The sequence below is a fragment of the Monodelphis domestica genome, chromosome 2 (assembly GCF_027887165.1).
Source record: "Monodelphis domestica isolate mMonDom1 chromosome 2, mMonDom1.pri, whole genome shotgun sequence".
Taxonomy (NCBI): Eukaryota; Metazoa; Chordata; class Mammalia; order Didelphimorphia; family Didelphidae; genus Monodelphis; species Monodelphis domestica.
The window spans coordinates 110,856,230-110,882,085 of NC_077228.1; the positions used below are offsets into that span (position 1 = coordinate 110,856,230).

General features: G+C 41.0%; 1 protein-coding gene across 2 annotated transcripts in view; it reads right to left on the reverse strand.

Moving 5' to 3' along the window:
- The window catches only part of RAB7B (RAB7B, member RAS oncogene family), a 54,494-nt gene that overhangs the window by 17,537 nt on the left and 11,101 nt on the right, over positions 1–25,856 (reverse strand). Inside the window, exons 3-6 of one of the 2 annotated variants that reach the window (XM_001365743.4) lie at positions 23,628–23,754; positions 21,951–22,166; positions 17,160–17,285; positions 12,906–15,222 (exon numbers count right to left, since the gene is read on the reverse strand). In XM_001365743.4, coding sequence (XP_001365780.1) covers positions 15,142–15,222; positions 17,160–17,285; positions 21,951–22,166; positions 23,628–23,754 — 550 coding nt within the window. In that variant the 3' untranslated portion in view covers positions 12,906–15,141. Of the gene's footprint in view, positions 1–12,905; positions 15,223–17,159; positions 17,286–21,950; positions 22,167–23,627; positions 23,755–25,856 lie in introns of those variants that run through there. The other variant, XM_056815824.1, reaches the window with a different exon arrangement.

Sequence of the window (25,856 nt, forward strand, 5' to 3'; positions counted from 1 at the left end):
CTCCACTGCACCTGAGGATATTCCTCACTTCACCTGCCCCTATGCCCAGCATCCCAGTTGGAGTGCTTCCTCCCTTCCCTGTCTGGGGTAAGGGAGCACTGATATGCAGAGTGAGGGCAGCTGGCACTCAGTCTCTAAAAGGTTCACCATCATTGGCCCAGGTCCACCCAATTCCAACTCTTGTCTCTCTTGCTACCTAGCTGCCCTAAGATTATCTGTTCTAACCCTCTCATTCTCTAGGTGGAAACTGAGGTTTTAGAGATGAATAACACAGGGAACTCTGAAGAGTTTTTCCCCAAAACTTGTCTGTAGATATGAAATAACTGAGTTGGTGGTAAGCCTACACAGACAGATATACTTACATAATTTACATATTTGCTATATTTAGCCTTATTTTTTTCAGGGAATTTTCAAGTTGTATAACTATAGTGCATCAAAGCTCACCTATATCCTTCTTCTGTTGCTTCTCAGTCCTCCATGATCAAAGACCCAGATCATCCTTCAGCAAGTGTACAAAGAAATGGGTCTTCTGGAAATTGCCCATGCCACTGGCTACATGTGGCTATGTATACAGTTGTAGAAACTTGGGAAGGGCTGAATGAATATTTGCAGAGCCAGGAGCCCTGACTCCTTTTGGTGTAGTGGAAAGAGCATTGGATTTGGGGGATTTGGGGATGCCCTTGTTGTGTGACCCCGGACAAATCACTTAACCACAGTTGTGTGGCTCTTATCACTGCCCTGAAACTGATACTTAATAATAATTCTAAAACAAAATTTAATTTTTTTTAAAAGAACCCTAGTTTTGGAGGTGGAGGACCAGGGCTCAGATATTTCCTATTTTACTTATTACTCACTTGTGGCATTTAGGACAAATCTCTCCCCCTTTCTGGGCCTCAATTTTCTCATCCATCTAATATTAACAACAATAGTTAACATTGAGGCAGATGGTGGTCCAGTGGATAGAATGCTGGGCTTTGAGACAAAAAGACCTGAATTCAACTCTGGCCTCATACACTTCCTAGCTTGGTGATCCTGTGCAAGTCATTTAACCTCTATTTGCCTCAGTTTCTTGTTTTATAAATGAGAATAATGATAATACCTACTTTGTAGAGTTGTTGTGAGTATCAAAATAAGATCATCATTATATAATTATATATTTGTATATACATATAAAATATATAAATTATAAGTAAAAAAAATTATAGAGCACAATGTTTGGCACCTAGAAAGGACTATATAAATGTGAGCTAGATGGTTCAATAGACAGAATGCTGGACCTGGAGTTAGGAAGACTTGAGATCAAATCCAACTTCAGACACTTACTATGTGACCCTGGGTATATCACTTAACCTCTTAGTCTCAGATTCTACAACTGTGAAATGGGGATAATAACAGCAACTACCTCTCAGGGTTGTTGTAAGGATCAAATAAGAAAATATTTGTAAAAAGCACTTGGCATAGTGCCTGGCACATTGGAGGTGCTCTGTGGGTGTGTATTCTTCCCTTCCCCCTTCCCATTCATATGAGGAAGGTTGAAATAGAGATTACATGGGTCGATGGGGATATGGTTGGGAATGTAGACTCTAAATGAACCTACTAGTGCAAACAGCAACAACATGGAAATAGGTTCTGATCAAGGACACAAGTAAAACCCAGTGGAATGGCGCATCAGCTATGGGAAGTGTGGGGGGAGGGAAGGGAAAGAACATGATCCTTGTAACCAAGGAATAATGTTCTAAATTGATAAAATCAAATTTTCAAAAAGAAAAAAAAGAGCCTAGATTTAGACCTGATTTCACGTGTGACTTGTGCCATTTACTTGTGGAACCTCAGGTATACTACTTGACTTTCTGGGGCCTCAGTTTCCTCATCCATAAAACTGGACTAGATGGCCTGTAAAGTCCCTTTCTTAGAATCTCTTCTAAGAATCTATGGTTCCCAAGGGCTCTACTTCTCATAGCTTTGAAGGAACATTTTCCTACTCACAAGTGACTTAGCAATAGGTCAAATTTAGGGATAATTCCATTTCATGGAAGAGAGAGACTGAGGTTCAGAAAAACACAGACCTTCTGGGAGAAAGGGATCCTATGAATCCTGATTGGTCTGGAGACCAGGCATAGGTCACAGAACTCCACCGCAGAAAGGCGCTCCATGCACAGCAGCAGTTTTTGGTTTATGGGCCAGGAGAGGTTGAATAAAAAGGAGGGTGTAAATATTTTCCCTGTTTGCTCCCATGCTTAGAATGTTCTCCTTCCTCATCACTGCCTCCCCCAGTTTCCACAAGAATCCATTCCCAGTTTAATTCTATTTCCCTCCAATTGTAATTACTTCCTACTTATTCTGTATATGACATTTCGATGTTATTAGATTGGAAGCTCCTTGAGGGCAGATTGTTTTGGACCTTTCTTTGTAAACTCCTTCTCCCCTTTACATGGTACCTGGCACAAAGTAGGTGCTTAATAAATGTTTGATGACTGCCTGCCACTCCAGCACTGTGTCTTTGATTAAGCTCTCTGCTCCTATGGAGATTAGTATGAGAAGGTCCCCCAGTTGCAGATCTGACCTCCCTCCCCCCAACATGTACCCTTACATGTTGCTTCTACCAACCTTGTAGTTTCAGGAATTCAAACAATGAGAGGCCTGATGAGTTGGTTAATCACAGGAACTATTGGAAAAGAACAGGTGAATGTGGGGAAATCTGTTACCTCCATTCAGGGTCAGGCCTCATATAGAAGAGATAAGGATTGGACCTGTTTGTTGTTGGTACAAGGAATTCGGGGATGAGGAAATTCCCTTTACTAATACAGATTGGCACCTTCTCTGGAACTTAAAGTTGTTCACTTAGAGCATGAAGAAGGTCAAGTGATTTTCCCAGGAAATATGGATTTGGCCTTAGGTTTTGCTGGTTCTGAAACCAACTGGTTATCCACTTAACCAGAGTAATAATAATAATGATTTATTATTTGATAATAATCATTATTAAAATAATAATGACCAAATAATAAATTAATAACAACAACAAGGATTTATATAGTGCTTCAAAGTGCTTTACAAACAAATATCTCATTTTATCCTTATAACAACCATGGGATGTAGGTGTTATTATTATCCTCAGTTTACAAGTGAGGAAACTGAGCCAAACAGGGGTTAAAAGACTTGCCTATGGTCATATAACTCATAAGTGGTTGAGGTAAGATTTGAACTCAGGTCTTTCTGACTCTGGGTCAAGCCCTCTATCCACTGCATTGCCTGGTTGACTCACGATTGTCCGTTCAACTGAGCATTTAAGTTTGAGGAAAACCCCAATAAAAATTCAACTCGAAGTTGGAGAGAGATCTGAGGCACACTGCTGAGGGCTCTGTGTGTGTGTGTGTGTGTGCACGTGCATGCATAAGCACATGTGCATTTTGACAAGAAGCATTGTGACATGGAGAAAATAATTCTAGATTTCAAGTAAGAAATTCTGTCTCTGACAGTAATAATAAGCAATATTTTTGTAGCACTTTCTATATGCCAAGCACTGTGCTAAGGGCTTTACAATTATTAACTCATTTGAGTCTCAGAACAACCCTGAGAGGTAGCTGCTACTTTTATCCCCATTTTACAGATGAGGAAACTGAATCAAATAGAAGTAAAGTGACTCACCAAGGGTTGCACAGCAAATAGGTGTCTGAGGCCAAATTTGAACTCAAGATTTCCTGCCTTCAGGCCCAGCTTTCTATTCACTACTGTACCTAGCTGCCTCTTTCATATTGTTGATTGGGTATAGAATAATTCAATTAAACATATAGGAGGGGAAAAAGAATTCAGAAGAGGACACAAATAGGATAATTTTGTTACTACCTTGGCTCACCTAGCTGCCTAGTAGGCAAGTCATTTGACCTCTCTGATCCTCAGTTTCCCACTGGTGATACTTTTTCAGTCATCTTTATCATACTTTAACTTTCATATTCTTTCAATCATCAAACATACTTTAACAAGTATTCATCCATACCTATGTGCCCAGCCCTGTGATGGAGCTAAAAAGACAAATGTTTTTTAATTGGGAGAATTTTATTTAATTAGTTAATTTAGAATATCTCTCCATGGCCACAAGATTCATGTTCTTCTCCTCCCTTTCCCCCAACATCCTCCCGTAACTGACGCGCAATTCTACTGGGTTTTTACATGTGTCATTGATCAAGACTTATTTCCATATTATTGATATTTGCACTAGGGTGATCATTTAGAGTAAAAAGACAAAAATTAAACACTCTTTGAGTTGCTTCTCCTTCCAGGCTATCGATAGATGATCAGATTTTTTCTCAATGCCTACTGTAGTTGGCTGAGGGTTGGTTGTTGTCCTTCATACTTGAAGAGGGTCAATGACATCATGCAGTGATGTCTTGAGTTACTCATAAATTGGATTTAAGTGAACAGAGTTGTGCAAAGTCATCAACTTCCCTTTCTCTTCTAGGCATCAAAGTCCAGTGGCAGGACAAAAGTGAGGATGACTGGTGATGTCCAAAGATTCAATAGATGATCTTGGTGTCTTTCATGTCTGACCAAGTTCTAGGTGCTCCATAGCACATACTCCTGCTGCTTTCATGGTTATGGAACAAAATGTTCCCATCCACTTATTCTTCCAGGGGAAGTCTTTTCATGCCTGGGGACAATTCACTGATGGGTTTGAGGCTTGCCAGTGTAATAGATGATATTAGAGGGTATATTTGATGGATAATAGATAACTAATAGATCAGGTAGTTATCTTCCTTTGCCTACCCTACTCCCTTTTACACTTCCCTTCCTCCTTCTTCCAGTCTCCCTTCCTACCCTCTTCTTCCCTTCAGTTTGCTCTTCCCCCTTCTTCTTCAGCCTCCTTCTAAGTCATTCAGGGTGAACTATGATGTTTCAGAGGAAATACTCCTTTTTCTTCTTTATCTCAAGTAAGAGTTTATTGGGAAAAACAAGAAAAGATGAAGGATGGAGGTAAGAGGGATAGGGTTTTCCCTATTATCTACAGTGAGTCTTAGGTTGGAGGATATTGAGAGAAATGGCAATTCAGTCACTAGCATGAAACAGAGCTAGTCAGAGAGAGAGATATATGGACTATTATCCTTCTTCTTCTGCCTTCAAATCAGCCATGCCACCTCCAACTTGATTATCCCAAGTCCCAGAGATAAACCCAGCTTCTTCCTTTAGGGTCGTCACCATCAGCCAAAAGTCCTCCAAACAGTCAAACAGTTGACTCCTGCCTCCAACTGTTTCCCGGTCACATTCCAAAAGGAATCTTCATTTGACTGAGAGCTGATCAATCTCCAGCTTCTTGTCTTGCTGTATTTTCTAATAATTTCTCTCTTCTCCACACCAGTTACCTTTGATGCCTGCTGAGACAGTTTACAGGGAGTGTCTGGGGTGTTCAGGGAAGACTAGTGCGAGGGTTTGCTCCCCTTTTCAGAACTGCTCATCCTCCTTTGGTGTCCACCTGCTGCCCATCTCTTACCTGTGGCTTCAAGAAGCCAAAGCAAGTGCAGCAGATGTACCTCAGTAGTTCATAGAAGGAGAATGCAGAAGAAAGCAATAGGAAACAATTGGTTACTATCTCTTAGATCAGAGGACTGAGGACAAAATCGAGTCCTCTGCAGTCTACTATGACAGGACAATCTTACAGACTGTTACAGCTGGAAGGGACCCTTAAATATCATCTAATATAAATCTCTTTCCTTTACAGATCAGGAAACCAAGGACCAGGTAGAAGAAATGACTGTTGTTAAATGAGGTAGCAAAGCCAGGACTAGAACACAACCCTTTTACCTCTTCACCATGCAGAGTCCTGCTGGGTTATATTGGCCAACTCTGAACAATTCCAACTCATAAGATTTTGAGCAGGGGGAGAGAGTGGTGGTATGTTACTTTGATTTCACTTAAAGCAACACTACTTCCAATCAGCTAAGGCAGAGAAGGAGAAAGTGGAGGGTGAGGGGAGAATAGGACCCAAGGTGATGGGGAGGGAAAGTTGAGATAGGTGGGAGGGAATTTCTGCCTCCCTTCTTTGTAGGCACCTGTTTTAGGTCCAAAAGTCTGAGAGAAGAACATCAGAAGACCTAAATTTATGAGATTCTTTTTATTAATCACTGAATATAAAAAGTGCAAGGAATCTAAGTGATCATCTTTTCCTTTGGTACCAAACTCAAATGAAATGGGGCCACTAAACCATACATACGAATCCTTAACAGGCACACGTCGTGGTCTTAGAAAACCACACATTAGTATTATTTTTGATCTATTGTACTTTTGTGTATTTTGTTAAACATTTCCCAATTATACTTTAATCTGGTTCAGGATGCACTCAGGAGTATTGTACAATTTGGCATCTCTAATCTAGTCTATCCCCATCATTTTATAGAGGAGGAAACTGATGGCCAGAGTAATTTATTCAAGGCCACCTATGCAGCAAGTGGGAGAATAGAAGTTTAAAAGGTAAAATCTAGGTTTTCTGATTCAGGTCTAGCACTCCTTCCCTTACACTATATTTTCTCTTCTCTAAGGTTCTATAAGATCCTACATGGCCCTGAATTCAAAGCAAGCAAGAGGTAGGGGAAAGAAAGGAGGGAGGCCATTTTCAAGGGCTACCTCTGGGCTCCTCCAAATTGTTGATCAGTTGGCAAACTCGATGGATTATCTTGAAAACTACTTTATCATTAGCTTAAAATCTGGTAGACATTCAATCTGCCAATAAAGTTTGATAATAAGAGCACTGTCCGATTTGCAAAGCACTTTACTTACAATAAACTCATTTGAGCTTTACAATACCTTTGTCCTATAATTATTCCTATTTATAGGTGAGGAAACTGAGGCTGAAAGATTAATTACTCATGCAGAATCACACAGCTAGTGTCTGAGTCAAGATCTGAACTCAGGTCTTCCTGTTTCAAAATCTAGTGCTCTGACTATTTCACTATCTTCTATTTGTTAGGGAGTATGCTAAGTGCTGTGAATGTGAAGAGAAAAGCAAAACCAGTCCCTGTCCTCAAGGAACTTCTAGTCTAGTTGAGGGAGACAACATGTATATATACCAAAGAGATACAAAATACAAAGAAGGTGATTTTGATAGGAAAGTATTAGCAGCTGGGGGCAGCAGAATAAGTCATGTGTAAGAGGTGAGATGAGTTGAGCCTTGAAGGAGAACATGGAGGTGGAGAGGAAATATATTCTAGATAGCCAATATGAAGCCACAGTGAAAGGAGGTAGAATATCTTGTATGAGGAACAGCAAGAAGGCCAGTTTGGCCGGACTGTTATGTGAGTGGAAAAAAAAAAAAGAGGAAGGGGGGGAGGGAGATAATGCATCAGATAAACAAATAGAATTTTAGGGGCAGCTGGGTGGCTCAGTGGATTGAGAGCCAGGCCTAGAGATGGGAGGTCCTAGGTTCAAATCTGGCCTCAGACACTTCCCAGCTGTGTGACCCTGGACAAGTCACTTAACCCCCATTGCCTAGCCCTTACCACTCCAAGATGGAAGGTAAGGGTTTAATAAAAAAAAAAATTAAATTAAATTAAATTTAAAAATCACCAATTAAGCAATAAATTGGAAATCCTGAAAGTCAAAAGAGAAATTAATAATAAAAAACAAATAGAATTTTAAAAACTGATAATGAAAAGAAAAGTAGGGAAGAGAAGAAGAGTAAGGTCCAATAATAATGTAAAGTTGGTTTAGGGCTAGGTCAAGAAGGGCTTCAAATGCTAAGCAGAAGAGTTTTTATTTTATACTAGGGGAACTGGGGAGCCACAAAAGTTTAAGTTACTTGAACATTATTTTATAAGGAGAGTATGGGTTAGAACCAGGGTTGTATTGGTAACTGCTTAACAAGCACCTCTCTGCAGAAGCTCAACTCATCTTTAAGTTTAATCTGCATGAACACTTTCTCCATTACTTTCTTAAATCTTAAATATCAAATCAATAAATCAATCCCTAATTTACAGAATTTGTTGGTACAAATGCTCATACTGAAAATTTAAGGGGACAGCTAGGTGACTCAGTGAATAGAAAGCTTGACCTGGAGATAGGAGGTTTGGGGTTCAAATCTGGATTCAGATACTTCCTAGTTGTGTGAACCTGGACAAATTATTTTACCCCTGTTGCCTAGCTCTTACTGCTCTTCTGCCTTGGAAACAGTATTGATTTTAAGATGGGATGTAAAGGCTTAAAAGAAAGAAAGGAAGGAAGAATGAAAGAAAAAAAAGGAAGAAAGAAAGAAAAAAGGAAGAAAAAGAAAGAAAGGAAGAAAAAAGAAAGAGAGAAGGAAAACAACTGATATCAACACATCCCGGATAGAACCTGATAGATAGCCTGGGTACCACTGAGCATTCCTGGGAAAAAAACCCCAAAACCAAAGCAATTGCTTCTAGAAGTTGGGAAGGTCTTAGATCATCTCTCAGAATTGGTTCTTAGGAAATAATATTCGTAAAAGCACTTATCACAGTGCCTGGCACATAGTAGGTTCTCTAAATGCTTATTCTTTCCCTTCTTTTCTTTTCTCTCCTTCTTAGGGTATGATTGCATGAGGGAGCTTCTCAAAGTAGGACTATTCAAATCTAGGAGGCTTAGTGTCAGCTACATATCCATGATTAAAGCAGAAATATGGGCCAAGAGAAAGACAATGAGTCCATTTCTTAGATATTTTGTGTGTCTTTATTAAGATAATTTATACAGGGACCCAAAAATTATGTCAGAGATTCAGACACTCCTTTGTGGGTATTTGGAAGGTGATCCCTAAAATGTTTTGAGCAGAATATAGGTTGTCAAGAACTGATTAAAGAGGATTTTCTAAGTCTAAGTTAGTGGCTTGTGACAAAGATGTTAGTTCTGCCAGCAGAGGGAAGGAGTTCAAAGAAAGTCTAAATGCTTGTAGGCTCTAATTTGTTGTCTGGCTGGTCAATTTTCCAAAAGAATACTTTAAAAATAATTATAAGGTCACTATGTCTTCTAGCAATGCCATCCCATAGCTTCCTTTCTCTTTCTTTTTAAACTCTTACTTTCTTAGTATCTGTTCTAAGATAGAAGATCGTCAAGGGCTAAGCAAGGGGATTAAGTGACCTGTCTAGGGTCACATAGCTAGGAAATGTCTGAGGTCAGATTTGAACTCTGGACCTCCCAACTCCAGGACTGGCACTCTATCCAAGGAGCTAGTTGGCTGTACTGGCTGCATGCATGTTTCTACTGCTCTTTATCTTCTTGCTGCTATCACCCACTACACTTCAGTGGGAGTCCTTAGCTCAGCTGATAAGTCTTCTCCAGAAGAGAAAGAATGAATTCTGCCATCTTTTTAAACTCAAAGCACAGAGCCCAAGTGTTCTATGTCTGTAATGATCACCTGAAAACTAAAGGTCAGAGAGGGAAAACAAAGCATTCCAACCCTACACCAAAGCAAAAAGGGAAAGCACACCTTGACTTTCCTCCCTCCTCACAGTCCTCATCACTCCTGCTGGGGAGGACATTTATAAGTGGGGGTGCCCTGAGGTCTTAAGTAAGGAATATATTCTTGCCCTTTCACTATGAAACAGCCTCCTAGTTTCTTTTGCATCAAATCCAAACACTTTAGCCCAGAATTCAAGGCTCTTCCATCATCTTTTCTCCTTGCAATCCTGCCAATCTTTTCTAACTAATTTATTATTACTTCTTAAAACAGAGACTTCACTGAAATCATGGAAGTTTGCTCACCGTCTGTTTCCCTTGGGGCTCTGTACAGATCATTTCCCTTTTCCTGAGATTCCTTCCCCACTCCTTACCTTCAATCCATGTCCCTTTCCTTCTATAAAATCCAATTCAAAGCTAGCTTCCTCCAGGGATTACCCTCTGGTGAACTCTATGACCACTCTGATCATCTTATGGAAGGACTCAGAACCTTCCCAGTATGCCTTGTCCTGAGTTTACACAGAATCAAACATGTTTCTCCATTCTTTTTTTTACAGTCACTGAATCCAAAGCCCCATCCTTTGCTCCAGTTTTGTTCTTTGTGATGAGTGGCAGGGGTCATATATTTCACACCAACTTCTGGGGTTGGGGGTTACTCCTTATTGCCCCCTCTTCTCCTGGTTATGCAGTTATAGTTATAGGAGATGCTCTGTGTTCTGGGAATCAGTTTGGTCTTGACTCAAGCATTCTGATTTCAAGGGGAGCTGTAATTATATGGCTGTTCCCCAATGTCTCTTCGATGCTTCTATGTCTACTGGCATCACTGGTGTGGAAGGAGAAACAATACTGTTTCATATGAGGGGTGGGAACAATGTATGATCCTATCAGAGGTAGAAAGAGTCCCATTTACAAGGAGAAAAGTGAGGCACCCTTCTATATATCTGGGGGAAGAAATGCTCAGTGACCCCTGAAAGAAACTCTCTTCCATCCTTAAATGGACTGGTAATTGGGCACAGGAGAGATCCTCTTTGTGTCCTCCCCCCTTTTTTTGAGGAAACATTCTGAAGGATTCTATTCGTGAAATGATAGAAAAAAACGTTAGTTGTAGGTGATCTTTTTTTGTTGTTGTTTACTTTGGGTAGAAGAAAGGGAAAGATCTAGTTACCCAAGTGATTCCACAGAATGTTTGAATTACCAAGTAACTTCCAGAAAGGTGGGTGCTTCTTGATTGAGAATCATAAAACTCCAGAATGCTTGGGCTGAAAGGGACTTCAAAATTCATGTAGTCCAGCCTCTCCATTTTGTACATGGGGAAAGTGAGACACGAAAGAGCACTGGTGACACAAGTTGCACTATATTCTGGCCCTGGAGTTGGGGGAAAGGGTTTCTCTTAATAACCTCAAGCACTCACTTATGTAGTCTATTTTTTAAAAAGGGATTTAAAAACATTTATTTCTCTCATTACATTTTTCCGTATTCCCATCCCAACCTTTTCTTCAACCAGGTTTAGAAGCAAGATTGACATTGAAAGCACTTGACAAGCACATATCAGCCAAATGTACCCTGAGTGCCTGGGTTATCCGGACCAAAGCAGAATTCTGATTTAGGTGTAAGCTGATTAGTTCTTGGACTGGAGCTATTTTGCCCCATTTTCTTCAGACTGAATTTCACCTAAAAATAGTTGGTAAACAGATGAAAAGCTGCCCTGAGTTTCAAACACTGGGGTGTTGGATGGACTACCTCCATGGGGCCTGGGTGTCTGTCTCCAGGGGCAGGAATCAGGAAACACTGAGCTGGTACATTTCAAAGAAGCAGTATGTGACTGGATCTAACCACAGGTGCCAGTCAACAGCTCCATTTCTGACGTATGATGTGTGTGGGCACAGCAACAGTATGAGCCATGAATCTGAGCTGCACAGATACCCAACGGCCCTTCCTCTCCACGCCATCTCATCTTGACAGAGGGAAACCATCCTGACCCGTTCCCACAACCAAATCCCTTATTATCAAACACACTCCACTAGCTCAATTCAAAGTATTCACTCACCCCAAAACTGCCCCTCCTTGGCTTGCCACTGCACCCTTTCTACACCATTAATTGATGGCTGATCACTAGCTGCACCCACAAATTGTTTGTGCATCCTTCCTACTACTTGGGATTCCTAAGTGCTCCTGGAAGAGATGCCCTAGCACTTGACTATTTCCTCATCAGCCAGTTTTCTAGAGCTGGTAGGTGAAGAGGACTCATTTGTACCATTCTTGGCAACATCTGGACTCACTCCCAACCCAAACCTTTGATACCAGAAAGCCTGGAAGAGAGTAGTACTACTGACCTCTTGTGGCCATTTGTCCATATATTGTCTTCTTCCTCCCTACAGGGGCATTCTAACCCACCCTGAGACTCTCTCCTGGCCCTACTTGGTTCTATGTGACATAGTATCCTGTTCTCCTCAAGGCAGGGCCTCTCCAGGAAGACTTTTAATGTCACCCCTGAATACAGCTTCTATTTGTGCACTCTCCAAAGAACAACAAGGGAAGGAGCAGAGAGGGAAAGCAGGGACCCTCTTTTGTTTTTTCCATCTCCTTCCACCTTTATCTTAACCTTAACTAATTGTGGCCCTCAGCTCCGGGGAGAAACTTTGGGTCACAGAGATCCAAAGCTACAAGGAATCTTAGGGGTCATCTAAGCCAACTCCTTATTTTACAGATGAGGAAACTAATGTCTAAAGAAGTTAAATGCTTTCCTGAGGTCACAAAGTAGTAAGTAATTGAGCTAGGATTTGAATTCAAGTCCTTTGACTACAAATCAGGCACTCTTTTTGATACACCATACTGCATTCACTGTTGTGGACCTCAGGAGAAACCCAGAAGACACACCCTGGGCTGGCATGGGGAACATATGGGGAAATTAAGATTTTCCCTCTCAACTGGAGATGTCTGGTTCAAACCACCTGTCTCACAGGATGCACGGCTCTTTTTCACCCCTTAGTTGTCCCTGGCCTGGTGCCTTTAGAATCATATCAAGATAAACAAATAACAATGTTCAGTGGTGAGACTACTATAGTTTTTTTTCTTTTCCTTTTTTTTTTAACCCTTACCTTCTGGCTTAGAATAGATACTAAGTATTAATTAGAGGCAGAAGACTGCTATAGTTTTTTTCTTTTCCTTTTTTTTTAACCCTTACCTTCTGGCTTAGAATAGATACTAAGTATTAATTAGAGGCAGAAGAGCAGTAAGAGTATATGATGATAATGGAACCCTATTGTGCTATGAGAAACAATGAGCAAGATGATTTCAGGAAAAGCTGATTAGATCTATATGAACTGATGCAGAACAAGGTAAGCAGAACCAGGAGAACATTGTATGCAGTAACAGCAGTACTGTGGAATGATCAACTGTGAAAGACTTCACTACTCTCAGCAATAAAATGATCCATATCAATTCTGAAGGACTTATGACAAAGAATTCTATCCACTTCCAGAGAAAGAACTGCTGGAGTCAGAATGCAGATGGAAGCATGCGATTTTTCACTTGTTTATTTGGGATTTTGGTTTTATATGACTATTCTCTTTAAAAAATGAACATTATGGAAATATGTTTTGAATGATAGTACATGTATAACCCAGATTGAATTGCTTCCCATCTCCAAGAGGGGAGAGGGAAGGAAGAGAGGGAGGAAGAAAATTTGAATCTTATAATTTTGGAAAATATGTAGAAAATTTTATTACATATAATTGTGAAAATAAAATATATTTTTAAAAAAGAGCAGTAAGGGCTAGGTAATTGGAGTTAAGTGTCTTGCTCAGGGTCATACAGCTAGGAAATGTTTGAGGCCAGATTTGAGACCAGGACTTCCTTTTGTCAGGTTTAGCACTCTACCTAGCTGCCCTGAGAGTATTGTGGTTCTCAAAGTATGTTGTCTCATTTGAACCCAATCATAACTTTTTGAAGGCTAATAGCATCACCCTCATTTTGCAGGTGAGGAAACTGAGGCTTACAGGGGCTGACAGGGTAATTGGCACAGTTGGCACTAAAACTGAGATTTCCCAATTTTCTAGTCAGGGCTCTTTGGTACTTTCCATAAGAAGACTGTTCTCAGAAGGCAGCTGTCCCAATCCCAAATGGGCCTTTGCTTGGCACTGAGGCATCATACAGTCAAACTAAAGCTCTCACTCTCTCTCTAGTTCTGATCATCCCAGGATATTAAATCCAAGAAAACAATGTTTATTGAATTGGGCTATCCATACCCAGGGCCAAGTGAGTTGGAATAGGGATGGAGGATGGGGAAGGTAGATTCCTAATGAGGATAATTGTAGGGCATCATTTTTTTTTTGGTGGCATGTAATTAGAATTTTGTACCCCAGGACTGCATTTCCCAGAATCCCACTTTTGTCCTCATGTTAAGTCCTTACATTTTTGAAGATAAAGTTTCTGTAACCCCGCCTTCTCTTCTCTCTTCTCCCACTACTGTAGTCAGGAAAAACCTCTCTTTACTCAGCTTTACTTTTGTCTTTCTATTTTCTCTACTTCAGGTGATTATTAATAAATCTTATAAAATACTTGGAGTTATCAGATATTAATTTTAATCTTACAGTGGGAAGAGTCATGGGATCACAGATTTAGAACTAGAAAGGACATGTAGGGGCCATTGTGTCTATCTCTCATAGGAAGGCTATCCTGACCTCCTTTCCCCAACCAAACTTCTTATTAGTCTCTTCTCAATCACATTCCACTAGCTCACATTAAATTGTTCACTCACACCAAGTCTCCTCCATCTTCTGTACCCTACTATATCCTCTCTATGCCACTAAGTGATGGTTGATCACTATCTTCACCCTCCAATTGCTTGTCTATCCTTCCTACTACTTGGCATTCCTAAGTGCTCCTGGAAGAAATGCCCTAGCAACTGATTATTTCATTATCAGCTGGTTCTATAGGTGGTTGGTGAAGATGACTATCTTTGTACCTTCTTGGCAACATCTAGATTCCTCCATGGAGGATTGAGGCCAAAAGGTGTTACACATCTTGTTTAGGGTTACCCAGGATCTAAACCCCTATATTCCAGTGGCCTAACCACTATCCCATGCTACCACACAGTTCTCAATAGAGATTTGACAGAAGGAAAAATTTGGGATGCAAAAAATCATGGGAATGTCTTGGAGACTTGGTTGCTAGTTTTAGCTACCTGTGCTCATTGGCAAGTCAAATTCTTTCCTAATCTCCATTAGCTTATCTGTACAATAGAGGAGGATGAGAGAGTGTAGAATGGGCAAGAGTCAGAAGACCTAGATTTAAATACTACTTATGATATTTACTACCTTTGCAACATTAAGTCATTTAACCTCTTTAAATCCTCAGTTTCCTTATTTGTAAAATGAGGGAATTGCATGAGAAGGTTGCTGAATCCAGTTTGAGCTGTAGAACTGTGACACTGTAAGCCTCTTCCAGCTTGAGAACTTGTTGATTCTAGAAATCTTCCATCCCTCTGTTGTCTTGTAGTAGAGAAAATGCTTATTATGGGTCCACTAGCATCCCCTTTTTCTCGTGCTCTCAGACAGTAGTAATGTATGGTTTATCCTTTTAGCTCATCAAAATTCTCCTTTTGTCACCAGGTACCAGCAGCTTGGGATAGAGAAGGTTATAGAGAAGGGGGGCAGGGGACTTGAAGTCTTCTACCCAATTCCAGTCCTGAATAATTAGCAGCCCCTTTCCTAAGGTATCCTCTGTCTCTGAGATGGGACTCTCTAATTAGCAGCATTTATTCCTTGGCTCTCCCGATGGCAAAAGCTTGATAGAATCAGTCAAATAATTCTCGAAAATCCCTCGATGCTGTGAGAGAAAAGGAGAAAACAGAAATAATTTCCAGAGGGACACAGGTCACTTTACATCCTTTGTCCTCTTCTTTCTAATGTTCAATAGGAGCTGGGATTTTTCTTCCCATTGTATTAATAGGGAAACTGAGACCCAGAGCAACTTATTCTGGTTCATGGAGCTGAACTAAAAACTTAGTCAGCTTGAGAGGACTAACCTGGAATTGCCATTCTACCTAAGCTGTTCTGGAAAACTGCATCACTGTAGGCAGAGAGGTAGTCGTATATTTTTGCTAGATAGTACCAACTGCAGGGCCAAAGAGCCTCAGACTACCTGTGTTAGGGTGGGACAGAGAAAGAAGAGAAAAACAAGATCTCTTACCTCTCCCCTCTCATAAACTCTGTCTTCTCCTTTCTACTTACCCAAAGTCCTCCCTATTTTCCCAACCATCACTTCTCCTATCCTTGAACAAAATAGAGAAGGAACTGGACATTGGATGGAATGTTCTCTTTCAAATTGTTTTAAAAAACTTTTTTTTTTTGGTCTTAGTAACATCTCTAAGACAGAAAGGCAAGGGCTAGGCAAACAGGCTCAGAGTCTAGGAAGTGTCTGAGGCCAAATTTGAATCCAGGTCCTCCTGACTTCAGGCCTGGTGCTCTATCCACTGTGCAATCTAGTTGCCACTCTTTTAGAATAGTTTTAAATAATTATTGAGAAGAGTTTGGATATAACAAATTCTGTACCTACAATTGCTGTTACCAAAAAGAGTGTGTTTCCTTTTTTGTTTAATACTCTTTAATGTCTTTCTATGATTATAGAAATAAAGGAGAAATTGGCTAGTGTCGGGGCCTTCAGGACAAAGTATTATTCTGCTCTCCATCTGACAGATTAAACTGAGGTCTTGCTGACTCCAGGCTCAGTGCTCTTCTGCACCATCTGAGAAAACTGAGGCCCAGGAGGTTGTGCCTTAAAAAAACAAACAAACCCTTATCTTCTGCCTTAAAATTGATTTTAAGTTTCAGTTCTAAGGCAGAAGAGTAATAAGGGCTAGGCATCTGGAGTTAAGGTTGTCCAAGGTTACACAGTGTGAAGATTGGATTCGACTTTCCCCTGATTGTAACAATGAAGGTACTTAGCTCTTCCCTGATTGTGAAGATTAAATTGTAACCCTTGTCTATTTTTAGATTTAATCCCCATAAATGTAAACACGATACTTAAAATTAAGTATGAAAATCTGTCCATTTTTAGATCTAATCACTGAAGTGCAAATATCCCACTTAATCATGAAGTGGGAGGTCTGTGACCCAGGTGTATAATAATGGGTAATGAATCAGATGCCTAACTGCCTTCTGGGCAGTTCTAGAACAGAGCATCAACTATGATTTGTAGACATGGAATTTGGGGAAGGCACAGGAAGTGACATAAGAGAAAAATGTTTTTAAAAGGGACTGCCACTTCCTGTGAGAGGGAGTTCTTCATTTTTTGGAAGTGGAGACAGGAGTCTTGGAGTGGAACTTCTGGTGAGAATTCAATTCTTTATGCTTTCGAGTTGAGGCTGGTGAAGAGGGGCAGAAGGATCTGCTGACTGGACTGACACATAGTGAGTGAAAAGGCTGACTCCCTTTCCCTTGGCCTTTCTGGAGGCACCAGCCACTGGAAAGGCCCACCATCTTGAGGCTCCTTTCCCTTGGCAGGGACCTCTGAACTCCTGCCTTGCTCAAGAGGATCTCTCTCTTTTTCCTCTCTTTCTCTCTTCCTTAATATCTTCCCTCTTTATTGTAAAATAAACTACCATAAGATCCATTCTGACTTTATAATTCATTTGGGATTTACTAATTAAATCCCTGGTGACCTAACTCTTAAATAATCAAGTCCAACCCTTTAAAAATTAACCCCTTTTCCCCCTTTACAACAGTCAGGCTAGACACTAACCACTGACTACTCCAGCTACTTACTCGAATCAGTGCCTGTCTGGCCAGTAATTCAAATGCTTGTTCCACATTGATGTCGTTCTTGGCACTGACTTCGAAGTAAGGTATGTCCTTTTCTTTGCACCAGTCCAGGGCTTTCTTCTGGGACACCTGCATAAGGGGAAAGGAATGGATGCTCAGAGACATTGAGGCTTCTCTTGGCACAGATTCCTTCCATAGCTCCTGCTCTACCTCCTCTGGAACAATAATAACCACAGCTCAAATTTCCCTAGGTCTTTGAGGCTTATCAAGATTTTATCAAGAATTTTCCTTACAGCAGGAGATACAGGGATTGTTATTCTCATTTGACTGGAAAGAAAAGTGAAACATTGAGAATTTAAGTGACTTTGCCCAGTAGCTGTCAGAATTGAGATTTGCACTATTTATAGAAATAAGGATGTACCTAAGTCAATTGGAAAAAAAAATATCAATTGCTCAGGTGTAAGACAGATCAATATAATAAAAATGACCATATTATCTAAATTAATTTACTTATTTAATATAATAGCAATCCAACTATCAAATAATTACTTTATAGAACTAGCGGGAAAAAAACCCTAACAAAGTTTATATGGAGACAAGAAAAGACCAAGCATCTCAAGGGAAATAATGGGGAGGAGGGTGGAGTGGGAATGGAGGGAAACAAAGTAGGCACACAACACACTTAAGCAAATATATATGGTACTGTATTATTCAGTAAACAAACCTGCACCCACCACCCCAGATGCAGGGATAACAACTCACTATTTGATAAAAACTGCTGGGAAAATTGCACAAACAGTATGGAAGAAATTACACTTAAATCACACCTTACGTGAAAATAAGCTCCAAATGGATATGTGACATTGATATAGAAGTTCCTATTATAAATAAATTAGAGAAACATAGAGAAAAATGACCTCTCGTATCTATGGAAAAAAGAAAAGTTCATGACCAAATAAGGGATCTAGAGGATCTCAGAAGATAAAATAGATCATTTTAATTATATAAAATTTAAAAGTTTTTGCATAAATAAATCTACAAATCTAAGATTAAAAGGAAAGTAATTAACTGGGGAAAATCTTTACAGCGAGTTTCTTTTATGAAAATTTCACTTCTAAGAAATATAAGGAAGTGATTCAAATATAGAAGAACAAGGACCTTTCCCTAATTGGGGAAATGTCCAAGGATATGAACAAAGTCTCAAGAGGGAAAAACCCAGGCTATCTACAACCTTATGAAAAAACTGCTACCAGTTGCTCTTTTTTTTAACCCCTTACTTTCTGTCTCAGAATCAATATTGTATATTGCTTCTAACATGGAAAAGTGGTAAGGGAAACTTGCCCAAAGTCACACAGCTAGAACGTATCTGAGGCTAAATTTGAAATCAGGATCTCCCATCTCTAGGCCTGACTCTCCATCTACGGAGCCACCTAGATGCCCTCAACAATTAAAAAAAACAGGAAAAAAACAAGCAAAACAAAAAAAAAGTCCAAAGCCAAATACAATGTTTTCCAACTTTATATCCCCACTCTTACAGAAGAGCAGAGACTGGGATATTTTTATAGAGCTTCCTTGGAGTTAGGCTTGATCTTTATAACTTTGCAACCTCATTTTTTATTGTTTTTTGGTTATTTTTTTTTCATTTACACTGCTGAAGTCATTATGTATAGTGTGATTTTGTCTCTGCACGCTTTGATTTGCATTAGTTCATATAAGTCTTTCCATGCTTCTTATCTTCATCATGCTTATCACTTCTTATAGCACAATAAATCTTCCATTATTATCCCATAACACAATTTGTTCAATCATTCCCCAATCGATGGACTTCAACTTTGTTTTCAGTTCTTTGATAGCACAGAAAGTGCTGCTATTGATATTACACCGCATAAAAAGACTTTCTTCTTGTCAGTGACCTCCATGATTCTACAAAGGTATAAACTTCAATTCTGCTACATTAGGAGAAGTTGATCAAACTATGTAGGTTCCCCAAAGGCAAATATTTGATTTCCTTGGGTAAAATTCCATCTTGATGGTAGTTGTGGTTGTGTGTGTATGTGTATGTGTGTGTGCATATGTATATTGGAGAATCTCTGATCATCACTTAACCCACTCTACTCATTTCACACTGCTTTGACAGTGTTGTGTGTGTGTGTGTGTGTGTGTGTGTGTGTGTGTGTGTGTGTGTCCCAATCTGCTTTTTTCCTGTCCTTCTTCCCTCAAATTCTCAGGATAGACTTTAGTTTCCCATACTTAGGAGCCCTCTCATGGAGAGAGGTGAAGGAGGATATCTCTATAGCCACCCCTGGGATAGCAAAAAGAGATCTGTATTTGGAGTTAGGAGAAGTGAGGTCCAACTTTAGTTCTGGCAATTGTTATGTGGCCAAAGACAAATCATTTGACTTTTCTGAGCCTTAGCTCTTGGGATAGGGGACTTTTGCACTGACTCCCTCACAGAGTTGTTATGGGGAGAGCTATCTAAATATGAAAGCTCTCATTACTTCTGCTCAGAATCCCAACAGCCCAACCCTTCCCATGCTATCTGGGCCTATGTCAGGGAATCCCGAGCCTTTTCCTATGGGAAGAAGAAGTAGGAGGGGCCTGAGAATCTAGGAAGTTGCCTGGATCTCTGTGGGGCAGTGTTTCTATCCTTTACAATCGCTCTCCTTCAGATTCATGCTTGCTGGAGAAAAATGGGTAGGCATGGAGCTGGACGCTGGCCACATTTTTGGTTATGCCCTGTGATAACTGGGAAAACTGAGTTGATGACTTATTACTTGGCAATATGGCTTCCTGGACCCAGGTATAGAGGATTACCATCCACCCTCTCTCTTCCTGATGATATCCACTGCTTTATTTTCCATAGGTTTCTGGGGAGCGAGTCTTGTCAGTCATCAAAGGTACCATCACAATTCCCTTTCTCTCCTTACTCCAGTACCATGGAGAGGCTATAGGGTCCAGATCCCTTTCTCTTGGGCTCTTTGCCCATACTCACAATGTCTCTATTGTCCATTTGAGCCCAAGATAGACAACTTGCTGACACAAGTCCAGTGGGTGAGGATTTGTGGGCAGATAGTCAGGGCTCTGCCCCATTCTTTAGGACCCATGGGGAGCTGAAATACATAGTTCTCCCACCTTCTAGTTTCCCTCCCTCACTTCTACTTCCCACACCTCCCAGCTCCAGGCTCATCTTCACAGCAGTTCTCTGTTTGCCTCTGTTTCTGCCTTTCTGCCTATTTTCCTGTCTCTCTGACTCTCTCTGTCTCTGTCTTTTTCTCTACTTGTCTTCATCAGCCTCTCTGTTCCTGTCTTTTTCTCTGCATCTCCTGTTGGCCTCTGTCACTGTCTTTGACTCTTTCTATCTCCTGTTGGCCTCTGTCTCTTTTCCTGTTTCCTGGTGGCCTCTGTCTATCTGTCACTGTCTCTGACTCTCTTCCCCTGTCTCCTGTAAACCCTTCTGTCTCTGTCTGTCTGCCTGTTACTGCCTCTATCTTTCTCTCTCCCTGTCTCCTCTTGGCCCCCCTTTATCTTTGTATCTCTGTCTCTGTGTCTCTCTTCCTATCTCTTTTTGGCCTCTCTGTTTTTGTCTGTCTCTCTTTGGTTCTTGTCTACCTCTGTCTTTGTCTCTTCCTGTCTCCTATCTGCCTGTCTTTGTTTGTCTCTCCCTTTCTCCTGTCTGTCTGTCTTTGTCTCTCCCTGTCTCCTGTCTTCTTGTCTTTGTCTGTCTGTCTCTCCCTGTCTCCTTTCTGCCTGTCTTTGTCTGTCCTTGTCTCCTATCTTCCTGTCTTTGTTTGTCTCTCCTTGTCCTCTATCTGCCTATATTTGTCTCTCCGTCTCCTGTCTGCCTGTCTTTGTCTCTCCTTATCTCCTGTCTGCCTGACTTTGTCTTTCCCTGTCTCCTGTCTGCCTGTCTTTGTCTGTCTCTCTCCCTGTCTCCTGTCTGCCTGTCTTTGTCTGTCTGTCTCTCCCTGTCTCCTATCTGCCTGTCTTTGTCTCTTCTTGTCTCCGATCTACCTGTCTTTGTTTGTCTCTCCCTGTCTCCTGTGACTATCTGTCTTTGTCTGTCTGTCTGTCTCTCCCTGTCCCCTGTCTGCTTCTCTTTGTCTGGGAGCTGGTGAACTCTTCTTGAACTGTGACTCAAGAAGCTGCTCACGTCCATCTCTTGGAGCTCATCCTGTCCCTGGGGGCTGGGCCACCAGCACTAGGGAGTGAAAGGGGAGTGATACCCAGCAGTTTCTTCTCTTCGGGCTTGCTTGGACTATTTATTCATGGTCCCTCTTACACATCCTGTGCTTTTCCACCTTGGTCCACCCTGTTCCCTGTTGAGTTCCTGCCCATCCTTTAAACCCAAATTAAGTACCTCTTCCTACATGAAGCTTCTCCACCCACCCCCCAAGTGGGTTAGAATAATTCTCCTCTTAGATCTCACCAAAAATTTTGCTTAATTCATTTATGTATTATATGCATCATATATACATAATGTATATAATATGTATCAGAATCTTGTACCACAGTTTAACATAGTTCTACTTTATTTTATACCTACTCAACTGTAATTTTCCTTCAAGTAGGGACCATATCTTGTCTAAACAAGGCACCTCCCCAGTACTCAATACAGTGTTTGTACCACCCAATAAATAAATTAAATTGTTGAATTAAATGACATGGGGTTTTTGCTGGGGGACAAGTGCTTGCTCTTTAATAATGGAATGGACTGACTCTCCCGGGCCCTCACTTCCATATCTTGGAGATGCTAGCCTTTGCCAAATACCCAACCTGATCCAGCCTATCCCTTACCTCTCGGGCATCCAGGTCAATCTTGTTCCCCAGTACCACGATGGGGAAGACTTGTTCTGTTTGCAGTGTCTTCTGGAGAATGTCCTGTCTCCAGGTGTCCAGGGCATGGAAGGAGTCTCGATCAGTGACATCGAAAGCCAAGATGCATCCATCTGAGCCCTTGTAGAAGGTAGATACCATGGACCGGAACCGCTCCTGACCTCCTGTGTCCCATATCTGTAGGGGAAACCCCCCGCCCCCATGTACTTGAAAGAAGCAGCTTGAAGAAAGTTCATATGTCAGGTTTCATCAAAATGTTCCTTTCTTGGGTCATTAAATGGTAAGCTCCTTGAGGGCAGGGACTGTCTTTTGCCTTTTAGTATCAATAGTGGGCAGCTAGGTGGTACAGTGGATAGGGAGCTGGGCCTGGTGTGAGGAAGATTTATCTTCCCAAGTTCAAATCTGGCCTCACACTCTTATTAGCTGTATGACCCTGGGCAAATCATTAAACCTTGTTTATCTCAACTTCCTCATCCATAAAATGAGCTGGAGAAGGAAATAGCCAAACATTCCGGTATCTTTGCCAAGAAGATTCCCAAATGGGGTCAGGAAAGGTCAGACATGACTGAAAAATGCCAGAACAACAAAATATCCTTAGTGCTTAGTCCCGTACCTGGCACAAGTGTTTAATAAATTGTGACTGACTGATTGCCTGGTTGGTCAAGGGACCAACCCTTTGGTTTGGTCTTAAGTGGTCCTTTGTACCCTTCTGACTTTTTGGAACATTCTGATATCTTGGCATTTACCTTTTTGAAAGCACTTTCATATTAATTATGTCATTTTCTCCTCATAGGATGCTTGTCAGGTAGGTAGGACAAGAATTATAATCCCATTTGACAGATGAGAAAATTGGGGTGCACCAAGGTCAAATAACTTGCTTAGTGTTTGCAGTTAGTTTCCAGTCCAAATCCTGGAAATTCCTTACAGAACATAGGATCACGGGATTATAAAGCTAGAACTGTAAGGGACCTCAGTGGCCATCTAGACAAACCCTCTCATGAGGAACTAAGATCCTTCCACTGTGTTTAAAGCTAGCTACTAGGACTAAAAGGACACAAACTAACTCTCTAGGACTTCCAGAATTAATGGCAGAATTAATGACCAAGCTAGTCCTAGAACCCAAACTTGCTGATTACTGATCAGTGCTTTTCTCACTAGACCCCACTGCTACTTAAAATTTTTTAAATATATTTATTTATTTAGAATATTTTTCCATGGTTACATGATTCATGTTCTTGCCCTCCCTTCTTCCTTCCTCCCTCCCAGAGCTGACGAGCAATTCCACTGGGATTGGGTTATGCCATCCACTGCTACTTTTTAAAAAATGTCTTTTTATTAAAAAAAAACCAACTCATATCTTCAGTCTCTGTATACCTATCTATATACCAAGTACAAGTTCCAAGGCAAAGGAGCCATACGGGCTAGGCAGTTGGGATTAAGTGATTTGCCCAGGGCCACATAGCTAGATTTGAACCCAAGTCTCTTATTCTGACTCTCTATCTACAGAGTCACCTAGCTTTACCTCCATTTGCTACTCTCCTATATTACTGGAGGATATAGCTGGATTTGAGCCAGCCTGAGTGATTTGGGAGAATTTGGGTTTGTATGAACATAGTAGGGAAGGGCATCCCTGCTCACCTGTAACTTCAAGGTTGTGTTGTCTACCATGATGATTTTGGAGAGGATGCTGGCCCCCAGCGTGGTCTGATAATCCTCATAGAAAGTCTTGTGTACATATTGATTCAGGAGGGAGGTCTTTCCCACTCTGAGAAGACACAGAGATACACAAAGGCACACACACACACACACCTCAAAATCCTTTCATGACTCTTGGGACTCTGTTTTTCTCTGTGGAGGCCAGCCCCCAGAGTTCTCGGTCCTGCCCATCCTCTCTGAGGAATAGCTCATTCAGGCCTGGATATACTTTGTCAGAGCTTGAAGTCTTTCTGAACTGCTTCCAGGAGGGGGACTTGACAAGATAGTGGGTGGAGGAGAGTTTCAGACCCTGTTAAGTTTTGGTTTGTGGAAGAATGAGGGAGGCAGCTCCTTAGCTCATTTTCATCATCATCTTCTTCATCACTCATTAAAGTAGTATGATCTTATGCAAGTCACTTCAGCTCTCTGTGGGTGAGTTTTCTCATCTGTCAAGTAGGGATACTGCCCCACCTACTATGCAGTTAGTGTAAGAATCAAACAATTTAATAGACATGGTCATAGGCCACAGGATTTAGGACTGGCTGGAAATGACTTAAGAAATCAGACAAGGAAACTGATGTAGAGAGGGGAATGACTTGTCCAGGCAAGTTGGATTGTTGGTAGGCAAATTGAGATTTGAACCCAGGTTTTCTGATTTCAAAATTCCATGCTTTGAAAAATTAAAGTATTCTATAAATGTAAGGTTAGTATTATCAAAATCCTTATTATTAAAAATAGTTGATGAATGGCAGCATGGGAGTAGTGGATATTATTTTGTACTTTCAGCCAGGAATTTATTATTCTTTGTTCATTTCTCAATTGTGTCTGACTCTTCATGACCCCATTTGGGGTTTTCTTAGCAAGGATAGTGGAGTGGTTGGCCATTTCCTTCAACTCATTTTACAGATGTGGAAACTGAGACCAAATGGGTTAAGTGACTTATCCAGGGTCACACAGCTGGATTTGAAATTGGGAAGATGCATCTTCCTGATTCCAGGCTTGATGTTCTATTCACTGCACCACCTAGCTGCCCTCATCCAGGAAGACCTGGGTTCAAATATTGACTCTGACACTTACCAGTTATATAACTATGGGTAAATAACTTAGCTTCAATCAATCTCCTTGGGACATCTCTTATAACCATCCCCTTCTCTGCACTTAAAGAGCCAACAGCCTAGCTCAAACTTTCATCATTAGACTATTACAATAGCCTCCTGATTGGTTTCTCTTCTCTAGTCTCAGCCTTTACACAGTGGACAAATTGACATACCTAAAGCACAGTTATGACTGTGCCACTCTCCTGCTGAGAAAGCTTTCATGGTTTCTTATTGCCTCTAGGAAAAAATTCAAACTTCTCTGTACAGCTTTGGAAACCCTTTGTAACCTTTTTACCTTAACCAGTTTACCTTAACAATTCTAGTGTGTGTGTGTTTTTTTAACCCTTGCCTTCTGTCTTAGAATTGAGACTAAGTATTGATTCCAAGGCAGAAAAGCAGGAAGGGATAGGTCATGGGGATTAAGTGACTTGCCCAGGGTCACACAGCCAGGAAGTGTTTGAGTTCACATTTGAGCCCAGGACCTCCCGTCTCTAGGCTTTCAATTCACTGAATCATCTAGCTGTCCTCTTCTTTTTTTTTTTTTAAACCCTTACCTTCTGTCTTAGAAGCAACACTGCATATTGGTTCCAAAGCAGAAGAGTGGTAAGGGCTAGGCAATGGGAGTTAAGTGACTTGCCCAGGGTCACACAGCTAGGAAGTGTCTGAATTCATATTTGAACCTAGGACCTCCCATCTCTAGGCCTGGCTTTCAATCCACTGAGCCACCCAGCTGTTCTCTAGACGCCCTCTTAACAGTCTTGTTGGAAGGTACTTTCCATCATGTACTTTATTTTCAGATCAACTGGTCTTCTTTCTTTTCTCCCTAGACACCATTCCATTTCCATCTCTGTACTTTGGGACAGGCTGTCCCCTTTGCCTAGAAAGCATCCCCTCCTCATCTCTGCCTCATAGAATTCCCAGCTTCCTAACATGCTCAGCTTAACGGGGATCTTTCCTGACCCTCCCAGTAACCAGTACCCTCTCCTGGCAATTACTTTGTAGCTTTGGGTGTTTTTTTATTTACTTATTTGTAAATGTTCAGATATGTTGCTCCTCTCAATAAAGTATAAGCTTC